The sequence below is a fragment of the Trichechus manatus genome, unplaced genomic scaffold, assembly GCF_000243295.1.
Source record: "Trichechus manatus latirostris isolate Lorelei unplaced genomic scaffold, TriManLat1.0 scaffold00313, whole genome shotgun sequence".
NCBI lineage: Eukaryota > Metazoa > Chordata > Mammalia > Sirenia > Trichechidae > Trichechus > Trichechus manatus.
In genome coordinates, this window is record NW_004444249.1 from 356,147 (window position 1) to 368,376 (window position 12,230).

At 41.1% G+C, this 12,230-nt stretch overlaps 1 protein-coding gene across 1 annotated transcript in view; it reads left to right on the forward strand.

Moving 5' to 3' along the window:
* Positions 1 to 7,252: 7,252 nt before the first annotated feature.
* The window catches only part of SPX (spexin hormone), a 7,614-nt gene continuing 2,636 nt past the window's right edge, over positions 7,253 to 12,230 (forward strand). The window contains 4 exon segments of the mRNA XM_023725464.1: positions 7,253 to 7,339; positions 7,460 to 7,517; positions 8,083 to 8,145; positions 9,745 to 9,828. Coding sequence (XP_023581232.1) covers positions 7,253 to 7,339; positions 7,460 to 7,517; positions 8,083 to 8,145; positions 9,745 to 9,828 — 292 coding nt within the window.

A 12,230-nucleotide genomic window follows, 5' to 3' on the forward strand; every position in this document is an offset into this window, starting at 1 on the left:
GAAGATTTTTTTTTTTCTTTAACGTGAGCCTAGAGATTCAGAACAGTCACTGCTATTTGTATATTCAGAAGCCTACTATAGAATTGCTGTTGCTACAGGCAATTAGGACAGTTTTCTGAAAGCTGTTACGATTGTTACCATTAATTGCGATTTTTTTCATGGGCAGAATTTAGAAATCAGTGGAGAATACGTTTAAATACTTTTTTCTCCAAGTGAAAAGAATACGTAATATGTATTTGTGACCTAAATGAAACCATTAACATCTGCTGGGTTTTGTTCATAAATTTTGGGAAAGCCAAAATGCCAAGTCGATTGACAAGTCGATTCCGACTCATAGCGACCATATATGACAGAGCAGAACTGCCCCATGGGGTTTCCTAGAGTGTAATCTTTACAGGAGCAAATCGCCAGGTCTTTTCTCCTGAAGATCCTCTGGGTGAGTTTGAACCACTGGCCTTTCCGTGCTTAACCATTGTGCCACCAGGGTTTCTTACAGCCAAAATACTATGGTTAAGTACCATGTAAGGCACCTGGTAAGCAGAACATTGACTCGCTTGCTTTGGACATGTCATCAGGAGGGATCAGTCTCTGGAGGAGGACATGACACTAAGTGGTAGGGTTAGTGATTAGTGAAATGTAGAGGGCTAACGAGGGCATGGGAGATTGACCCAATAGCCACAACAATGGATTGGGACATGCCAGTGAATGTATTTATTTGGTTATGAGACTGCTTACCTCTGGAAAACAGATTTCTTGAGTTCAAGATGTGTTCTTACTCATACTTGTATCTCCAGTTCCTGGTGCTTAGTAGGCGCTCAGTAAATGTTGATTGGATAAAGGAAAGTTCTAGCTTATCTGGTGCTGTCCCCACTGATCAGTCATCTCTTGTGTTCAAGACAGTGTCATAGAAGCACCAGGTTTCTATCAGCCATAACGTAGGAGAATCTAACGACCTGGCCCCTGTTTAGCATCCCCTTGCTGCTTAGCATTTTTTATGATTTGAGATGCTTTGACTTTGCTGCATCAGCAGCTTGTCGATAGAAGAGGAATCATAGACAAAGGGAAGGACCATGGCCAGAGAATGCCCTTCTTTACTGGAAAAAATGTGCCTGCTGAGCAGCCTCGAAACCTATTGCTGAAGTCTTGAGACTGGAGTGAATTACTAATTCTCAGTTTCCTTTCCAATAAAGAATGAAATAGGAGGATTTTGTTTTTCCGTTGTCAAGATTGTGGCTTTGTTTGTACTTGAGATGTCAATATGAAGTAGAACTATCCCAAGGAGAAAATTTACTATGAGATGAACTGATTCCCTAAGTGAAGAAAGCCAGAAAAAACACCCTGCTGTGAACAGTGCTGGTAATAATGGATAATTCCAGTCTCTGAAGAAAGGGCTTCTGGTGTGAGGTTTGTGATCTGTGAGGCAGCTGTGTGTCTTGTGGCAGATAAGCCCAGGTCTTGGTGATGAAACACTAACTCTACCACTTAGTGTCATGTCAATCGAGTCAAATTCTCTGACTTCGCTCCTAAGTGAAACGTGAATAATATCTGTTGCACAACATTTTTGTGATGATTGAATAAAGGAATGGATGTAAAAGGGCTTTGTCAAGTTTGAAGTGCTATGCAAATATTTGGTATTATTGTCCTGAAATTCCTGGCCTAAGGAGGTAGGTTGGAAGTAGAACCACTACCGGCCTTGTCTTCCTATGTCACGATGATTGTTACCTGGCAACACCTAGGGTCCAACCTAATTCACATAGAATCCTTACATCATCCTTCGTGTTTCCGAGCTACCAACATTTACAAGGCTCAACACTTCCAAAGCGTTGTCAGTGTTTTGTTGTTTGCACCTTTATCCAAAACCTTTCTGCTGTATTTGTCCTGCTGTGCTGTGCTTACATAACATCTACTAGCACACCGTTAGCAGGCATGCACTTTGAGGTATCCTGTAGTAACGGTGTCTGTGCATTCATATACACTATGGTCAGTCATTTGGGAAATGAATGTTAAAATATTCTAATCCAGGTAAAATTGTGAAGTTGGTGAACTTTAGCCTTCCCTGCCTTTGTTTCCTTTATCCACACCCAGCTCCCTAAATACCACTCCTGTTGTTTCTCTTCAGACAATATATGATCTCTCCTAGGGTGTGGGTTCCTTAGGTATCAAAGCCTTAAGTGAAAGGATGACTGGGTAAAGACACTGGCCAATGAATGGGGAATTTCTTTGGGTAGCAGACCTTCTCAGTGCCCCTAAAGTCCCTTGTAATGATTGACCTTTGGGTAAATGACTTCTTCCACCTGTTTGTGAAACAGCTGGCCCTGGCAGAAAATAAAGCCAGTGTAGGAGATTGAACCCACCACCTCATTTGTACTATACCTACCCAAATCCTCCCTGGTCTGTCATCAAAGTAATTTGGATAGTTTGTTACAATAGACCATATTGTCCAAGTAACCTTATCCAAGACAGCAGCTGTTTTCTATGTGAGCACAGTAATCACTGAACTTGAAAGAATACCTTTAAACAGTGACAGTTGGTTGTTGTTTAAATTAGTTCTGGGCACCTTCCAGTGAACGACAGGAGTCCAGATAACATCAAAGATGAAGGGGAAATGGTCTTCATTGAATGTGTCTTTTAAAAAAAGATTTAGGATTCAGTTTGTGCAATACCCACTGCCTGGTAATATTGTCAGCAGAATAAAATTCAGTGGTTTTACCCATCATCAGTTACCAAATAACTTTTCTTTGTTCATCTCTAGATTTAGACCTGTAGAAATCTTAAAAATTCTGTGATTTAACAAAAATACGTTATGGGTAGTCAATGCCCTTTGGAAATCTTTTTAGAAGAAACATGCATTCTGGCGTGTTATTTTTGATAAGACTACGATATTGATAACACGTCAAAACCATTCTCATTTCAGCATATCATAGTGAAAATGGCAGCTTTGACATCAAGCATCCGCGTTTGAATTTATCAACTAAACTATTTTAAGCAAACCACATTCATTTATTTTTCCTTAAACTTGTAAGTCGAGAATACTGTATTGGTGGCTCATTTTCCTGTCCTTCTTTCAAAAACCTGTGTGTGTTTTTGGTGTGGAGGGGGGAGAAAGGCATTTTACTTGTTTGTTAAGTAATCCAGTAATTGGATTTCACTTATGACTTCATTTAAAACACTTAAACACATGTATATTTTATTCTTTTATTGCTCTTTTTTGTTGTAGTTGCTACAGTCCCTTGAAATTAAAATCCTAAAAGTTAATATCTGAAACAATATTAAAATGTTATCAAATGTTTTGTGTTAACCTTTTAGTCATTGGTTACAGGTAGCCCCCAATTTACGGCGGGTTCCATTTCCACAACTCCATCATAGGTCAGTTCTGATGTAAGTCAAATACCTCATTTTTTTTTAGTTTTCATTATTACTGCCACTTATTATCAGTATCTTTATAGATCCGATCTTTATTTGTCTTTAGGGGTTGGCATGAGGATGATAACATCAGCAAATTACATGCTGCAATATTGTATGTAGTATATATCACTTACGATTATGATAAGATGTTTGAAAAAAAAAGCGGACGGTCGTAAGTGCAGTTCATTGCAACTTGAATACGTGGTAAATCGTAGACTACCTTTATCAGAAGATAAATATAATCCTCTCCTAAGACAGTGAAAGTAAAACACTACACTAATAATGATCTGCTCCTGTAAAGATTACAGCCTAGGAAGCCCTGTGGGGCAGTTCTGCTCTGTTGAGCTCACTCAGCAGCAACAACAAATGGCTCTGGCTTCTTGCTTTACTTACTCCTTGAAGGGAGTAAATATTCTTCAAGTTTCTGCCTGCAAACTACTCCACTTTTTATTATTATTTACTAAACAAACCTCAGTTCCTGTCTGCACAAAACTGTCAAGTCTAAATATCAAGCATCCAAATTCCAATCTCTTTTACAAGTGTTTGCAGGTAGATAGCATCGGCCCCTCAAATTTCAATACCAAACCAAGCTTGTCTGTTCCTCTTTCCAAACTCCCTGAAACTCCCATTTCTAGCCAGTCTCCTAGCCACCCATCACTTCTTTTATCACCTAAATCTTTGCTATTCAAAATGTCTAAGGATCGGTAGCAGCTGTCAGCATCACCTGGGAATTTGTTGGAAATGCAGAATCTCAGGCCTCACCCCAGCTCTACTGAATCAGAATCTGCATTTGAACAAGATTCCTAGGTGATTCATATGCACATTAATGCCTGAGAAGCACTGCCCTGACTTTTATTTCTCTCATCCATGATGTCTTAGCATGTGATGGGTACTCAAATCCTGTTCCGTGTCTTCCTATGTATATAACTGTTTCAACTGAATATTGACATACTTGCCTTCTAAGAATTTCCTTTTGTGGTTATCTTCTCTTTCTTCTACATCATTAATTTCTCCTTTTCTGTTGATCTTTCCATCAGCATACATGTTATACAAATGGGTTCTTAGTTGCCATTAATAGATACCAACAAACCTGGCTGATTTAAGAAGAAGAGGAAGCTGGCACTGCCACCAAGTGCACACTGCATTCTGGAATCTGCCACTAACTAGTATGGTAACCAGTTTCGCCCCCAGAAACAACCACTGCTGCATGGGAAAGTGTTTCTCCTGATCCCCTACTTTCTTCCATCTCAGCTCCAGAATCCCCATCTAAGGAGGTCCATCTTGTCAGTGAGTCTGAGTTATGGGCCCACACCCCACCTGATAGGGAGGCTGGAAAAGTGAGTATCTGACTTTTTCAGCTTGTACAATAAAAGGAAGATTCTGCCTCCCACCAAGATTCATAATTCCATAATTCATCATTTAGGGAATTTTAGGATTCCCTAAAATTAAGAAAAATGTTAAGTTATTGGAAGGACGAAAAGACTTAAAACATATTTCTTCCATACTCAAGTATCTTTAAAAAAAAATACTTCCCTAGACTCCACCCCTCTTCAGTTTCTCATTTTTCCTTTCCCCCTCCTAGCAAAATTTCTCAAGAAGGTTATCCACTGTGTCTTTATTTCCTCATATTTTATTTATTTTTCAGACCACTCTAATCTAGTTTCTCTTCTCATAAACCATGACATTTTCAAGTCCAAATGGTCACTTCTTGACCCTCATCTTAGTCAGCTTTTCACCATCATTGACAGTCTCTTGGCTTCTTAGGCATTATGGTCTCTGGGAATTTCTTCTTTGCTTCTGAATGCTCCACTTCAACCTCCTTTTCCAGCCCTTCCTTTGCCTGTTCTCTGTATGTCTGCTTTCACAGCTCTGTCCCTGTCTCTCTTCTTGAGCTCCATCCACTCCCTACATTGTTCCATTCAATCCCAGCCTTTTCAATCCCTATAGGCTGCTAATTCCTGCCTTTAAAAAAGATCTATAGCTGGTGACCTCTTCCCTTAGCTCTATAGTTTTGCATCTCCAGTTGCCTATTTCTCACTTCTACTTGAAAGTCCAAAATGCATTCTAATTTTAATATGCTCAAAAGACAGATCTTAATTTCCCTCCCTTATGAAGTCTCCCCAATTTCAGTAAATGGCTTCATCATTCAATCAGTATGTAAGCCAAAAACCTAAGAGCCATCCTTTATGTTTTCTTCATACTCTCACATCCCATTTATCCACAAATTCTGTATTTTCTACCTCCAACATATATCCCAAATTCATTTACAGTGCTCCTTTCCCTGCTAGTACTACCCTAGCCTAAGCCATCATCTTTTCCTTATAACCACGTGCGCTTGTGAACTGGCCTCTTTCTTCCTCTCCAGCCTGTTTCAAAGCCCTCTCCCCTATCACCCCACAACTTTGGCTCTGCTGGCTCCTTCCTAATCCTCAACACAAGCCAGATGCTTGCTGTCTCAAGGCTTTGTTTATCTTTTGCCTGGAATGGCTGGAATACTAATTCCCACCCCAGTTTATCCCATGTCTGACTCCACCTTATGTTTTAAGACTCCCCTCAGTTTTTACCTTCCTGAAAGTAGCCCACCTCTTACTCTATCATAGCATCTTACTTACTTTTACTTTAGAATTTAAAACGTTCTGTAATTATACTATTTACCTCTTTGCTAGTTTAAGAGTGTTTCTCTCCTAACTAGAAGGTAAGCTTGATCAAAGCAGAAATCATGTCTTTTTAGTTTGTGGCTGTGTCCCATGAAATAAAAGGAAGAGTGTTTGACACTTAGTAGACATTCAATGAGTATTTGTTAAATAATTGAATGGATGAATAAGTAAGTGAATGATTGATCTCAAATTCCATTGAGATTCCCTAACCTTTTCGCTTCTATCCAAGTGATTCATCTTTAGTCATCCGTGGCAGCTTGATTGCTAGTTTCTTACCCAAGACAAGTTTTCTTACTTTATTCATTTACTTTTTTGACTTTTTTTTTATCATGGTAAATATACAGGTAACAAAACATTTGCCATTTCAACCATCTTCACATGTACAGTTCGTGTCATTAAATAACGTTCCTCATGTTGTTCAGCCATCACCGTTAATATTCATTTACTTTTGATTCTGCCTGGGGCTAGCGGTCATTTTCCTGAATTGTTTTAACAGATGCTTTATGAGGAAGGTGTGTCAGAATGCTGATATATTCAGAATGTCTCCTGACTGATGCAGTCAGTGTCTAAACAAATGATGTCCACCCATCAATCATTCCTCTACTTCCTGCAATTCAATCTCCCTGCAGGAGTCATCAGATCTTCTCAATCTCGAAGACTGACAAGAAGTCCCTGTGGACTCCAGAACTCTGCTGCAGATGGGGAGGGGTCCTTGACACTAAGGTTTTAAAAGCCCCAGTTTCAGAACCAGAGCAAAAAACTCACAGCTAAAGCTATAGTTATTGCAGAGTTTTCAAAAGGAGGAGAACATGAAAGTAAGTAAAGATTCAATTTACTTGAGAGAAATGTAGACTTTTTCGTTATTTTATGCTTAATAATCATTTTCGATGCTAAAGGATATTTGAAGAAAATGCTTTTAAAGTAGAATCATTTGAATCTATTTTTTAATTATTAAAAAATTCATTAAGTTCACTCATTTCCTCATATGAGTGAGGAAGTGAAAAGAATATCTTTCTAAAAACTTTTAAAAATAGGGACTTACTAGAAGGTGAGCTGAAGAAACACTAAATATTACTAAATATTAAAATAGAACATAGCTGGAAGTAAAGGGTTTGTAATTATCATCAAGGTAGGAAGCAGAAGGCCCCATAGGCACAAAAATGACCCTCACCCCTTTGGCTGACTGTGCCATGTAGGGACTCCGAAGTCTGGCGGCGACAACACTGGCTCTTTTCTTGGTGCTCTCTTCCATGGGAAACTCCAACAGCGCTCCGCAGGTAATCTACGCAAAAAGTGGTGTTCTCAAATTGACTGTGTGCCCAATCTTTGCTATTTCTTTTTCTAATAGGGGACTGGGTCGCAATGTCTAATTAACTGCTCTTCTCTTGGGGTTGTAGAGACTCCTTGAGAGAAGGAACTGGACCCCTCAAGCTATGCTCTACCTGAAGGGTGCACGTAAGTTCCAAATACTTTGCTCTTCCTACGTCAATAATGGAAAATCCTTGGGGGTGCAGCAGAAATTCCTGGGACAGATGGCTCTCCATGGATTCCTGCACCCTTGTTCTTTCATGGAGAAAGAATAACGGCAAACTTGTTCCCTTAATAATCGAAGCCACCCTGGTCTTAGCTAATCAAGGGAAAGAGCCGTGGGGTAGGGGTGGAGGGCAGGGAAGAACTCCCTGATATAAAAAAATCCTCCATCCTAAACTGGAGGATTGTTGTTTCTTAGAGCAAATGAAGACTCCGGGTTGCCTGGGAACCATCACATTAGCTGGTGAACGCTGCTGCCTCTCCAAAGCCCACTCAGCGTGGGCCAGGGCGCGGGCTGGGCGCGGGCTGGGCGCGGGCTGGTGTACCTGGCTTTCTTCTTGGTCTCTCCGAGGTGCCTGGCTCAGCCTGGCAACTTGCCGCCGCAGCCGTGGCACCGCCTCCCAGCCAGAGACTGCGGAAAGCCGGCGGCCAGGGTGCCCTGATCGCCCCGGGCCAGGCGGGCCCTGAGCCCAGTGTTTTGCCTTTGCAGAGGGGCGCCGCTTTATCTACGACCAGGGCAGGAGGAAGGACCTCTCCGACCGGCCGCCGCTGGGTGAGTGACCGAGAGAGGGTTGGGGGGTGGGGGGGCTGGTCAGGCTCCTTTGAGCAGGACCGGGCGGGTAGGGCGCCCTCTGCCCCGGAGCCAGCTATAGCGTCTCCTCACCAGGAAAGACGTGGCCCTGGGACCGCCCTAAGATGAAGCCATTCCGGGCGGAGCCAAGTTGGCAGCGGCGGCCAGATCCCGAGCGCCGGAGCTGGCATCTCGCTCTGCCTTGCACTAATGGTGGAAGGGGCAGCGGAGGCTGGAGCTGTGGCTCCGGAAGCTTAACTGGGTCGCAGCCGCTCTGCAGGGCAGCCTTTTGGCAGCCCGGGTGTGCAGAGGGCGCTGGGAGTTAGCGAAGGACTAGCAGATGCCTTGGGTTCAGCTCTGAGGATTAAGGATGAGTGGAAAGACTGTGTAACTGCCTCTAGAAATGTACCTACGCCTTTATAACACCTTTAAAAGGTCTTTACGTTTCCCTCTTAAACCTTATTATTGTTATTATTATGAAAAATGCGATTTATCTAGAAACTTAAAATGTATACCTCCAACTATGATATTACTAGAAATAGCTACCAGAAGGATCAAGACCAGAAATAGTTAAGAAGTGTGGGCGATTAAGAATGGGGCCAGGGTCTGTTATTTTTCGGGATGAACCTTTCCATGCCATTGGATTACAAAATAACAGTACAATTAATTCTGATAAAAATTTAAAGACTGAAATGCTAAAAATAGAAGGTAAACTTATTTTGAAAAATACCAAACACATAGTAGGTGCTCAACATTTTGTTAAGCTTAATTACACTGCAAGCTTGAAGAAACGAATTTGCTTTATGAGGGTAACATTTGTTTTCCCATTTCAGTTGCTCCAAATGAAAAATCATAGTTTGTGTTGAATATCGGTGATTTGTTTTTTGTCAACTTAGATTTGAATAATTTTGAATATTTGGCAGATACGCCTTCAGTCCAATAGCTGTATTATATGTGGCTAACACTGATGTCCCTCAAGCCAGCCACCACTGTCTGTGGAGGCGTATGTGCTGCTGTGATGCTAAAACATTTCAGTGGAGCTTCCAGACTAAGACAGGCTGGGAACAAAGTCCTCTGATCTACTTTAAAAAATTAGCCAGTAGAAGTCCTGTGTATCACAACTGTCAGATCCCATTGTGCATGGGGTCATCAAGAGTGGGAGGCACACTCAATAGCAGCTAAGAACATGTGGCCAAGAATGCAGATCATTATCTCAAACTGCTTTGGAAGGATCCAGAGAGGAGGTAAGAGAGAGAAGAGGTAAACCTTTCTGTCAAGAGATCTCATTTTATGCTGTGAAAGGGAAACTTCTCATAGGCTCTTTTTCATAATCCTCCTTGCTTTCATGAAATTCTCTCTAGTAAGTTCTCTTCTATACGCCATGAAACATAACCTAACCAATTGTAACTAATTTCCAAAAGAAGTATGAAATATTTCGATTTATAAAAATTAGTCTTCTGTGAAAGGGATTGGAAACCTATTTCACAGAGGGTTTTGTAGTATTGTATCACACTATAATAGGATTTATCTGTAAGAATGTTCAAATGCTAAGACAGTCTGTATACATTCTTGTTTCTCCAGAAAGACATAGCCCAGAGAGCCAACCAATAACTCTTCCAGAGGCAGCAGCCCTGTTACTGGCTTCCTTTCAGAAACCACAAGAAGGTACAAGTATAGTGACCTCTTTCAACTCCAGGACAGAGATGCTTTGCTTATTTTGGGGATTCTGTGTTGAATGCCACAAAGTTGAATTTATTTATTTAGACTTTTAATAAATAATGAACAATCTATCCCCCAGAAATTCAGAGATGTTTAGCATAGAATAAGTATATTCCTCATGCAAGTGATTACCAAGAATATAAAAAAAAAAAAATTGCTTGATGAGACTAGGGAATTTTATAAGAATTTCATAATCCATGGCCTACTGTAACTTTTATTTCTTATTTTAGAAGTTGTAAACATGGACTAATAAATTCTTAGAATTGAAAGAGCTCAAAGTCCAACTTCCTTATTTTATAGTTGAAGAAACTGAGGCCACAAGAGGTTAAATAATCTCAAATCCTATCACTTGCTATTAAAAGATGAACTAAATAAAATTGCTGAACATCAACCATTTTTTACTTACAAACACAGCATTTTCTGATGGTTCATCCTTTTAGGCACGGGCCTGTTCTGATTCTAAACCTGTTTAATTTTCCTTACAGTATACAGCTTCTTCTAGACCAGGAGTAGGTGTAATCTTCAAACAGAAACAATGTTCATGTCGCATTAAAGCTAACCATTGAATTAAGGCATCTTGGTAGTGGACTTTGGAGTCTAACAGGCCTGGTTCAAATCCTGGCTTCACTGCTTACTAACTAGCTGGGTGACCCTGAGCCTCAGTATCATCATCAGTAAAATGGAATAATGATACCCATGGCAAGCATTGCCATGACAGCCAAATGAAACAAAGTATATAATTTTTATTACTGTTATGAAGACAGTCATCAAAGCATAATATGCTACTATTACTACTACCCGTTGCCATTGAGTCAATTCTGACTCATATCTATCTTACAGGACAGAGTAGAACTGCCCCATAGGTTTCCAACGCTGTAAATCTTTATGGGAGCAGATTGCGTCTTTCTCCCACAGGGCATCTGGTGGGTTCAAACCGCCGTCCCTTTGGTTAGCAGTCAAGCCGCTTAACCACTGTGCCACCAGGGCTTCTTAAAGCCTAATATATGACCTACAATTTTCCCTGTCAAAAATTATAATGATGCCATATTTATGACATAATTTTAGTGAAAAAATGGTATGTAGGTCAGTGGTTCTCTACTGTCTATGGATGGGGTACATCAGAATTAATTGAAGAGTTTACTGAATATGCAGTCGTCCCTCAGTATCCGTGGGGGATTGGTTCCGGGACCCCCGAGAATACCAAACTTCTCAGGTGCTCAAGTTCCTTACATAAAACGGCATAGTATTTGCATTTAACCTATGTACATCCTCCCGTATACTTTAAACCATCTCTAGACTACTTTTAATACCTAATACAATGTAAATACTGTATAAATAGTTGTTTCATCACAGTTGAAGTCTTGCTGTGGAAGGTAGCCTTTCTCTCCTCTGAGTTTCTGGAGTTCTTCTGGGAACACTGACGCTGCCTGGGCATCAGCCAATACCTATTCACTATGATCTTAAAGTTCTTGAGGCTGTAGCACTTTACAGAGCAAGCCAGCCATCCCTTACTATCCTGACACTCCTTCCTCTCACTCTCCTCCACCGCCTCGCACTTAGACTTGGAGGGATGCTGCCACCACTTAATTGTTTTTAGGAGCCATTTTCTCATACAAGTAGCAAAGGAACAAGACGCGAGGTGAACAAGTGCTGGAGAGAGACTGAGGATCTGTGAAATGGCAGGAGGCTATAGCAAGGGATGCCTACACATCCCTTCATTCTACTATATGTGAATTCAGTGTAGTGCTAGGCATGTGGCAAATTCAAGTTTTGCTTTTTGGAACTTTCTCCTCCCCCCCCCCCCAGCTATTTTGGATCCACTGTTGGTTGAATCTGCAGATACAGAATCTGTGGATACGGACAGCCAACTGTATACAAATTCCTTGGTCTTAGGCACAGAGACCCAGAGATTCTCATTCTGTATGAGGTCTCAGAATCTGTATCCTTAAGCTCCTCCAAGTTATCTGCTAATCAGTCAGGTTTGGGAACAACTGGAAGTTCAGAGCCAGTTAATCATGGTGGAAACCATGAGAATGAAGATCCTTCCCAGGGCTGAGTGGGAGGAGAGCAGAGAGCAACGGGCAGATTTACCTTGGAGATTACCCAAAAATCAATGGAAAGGGGGGAAAATAGTATTGGCAAAGGGTCATTAAAAGGAGTAGAACCAGATGTATAAGCGAAGAACCAGAAGAGCATAGTATCCTAGAAGCCAAGGAGGGGAAGTTACAAGAAGGGAATGATCAGCAGTATCAAATACAGCCGCATAGCTAGTAAGAATTGAGAAGTCGGAGGGGAAAGGAAGATTTCGGCTGGCAGGGAACATTAATTAGTGATTCACACGTCTCCCC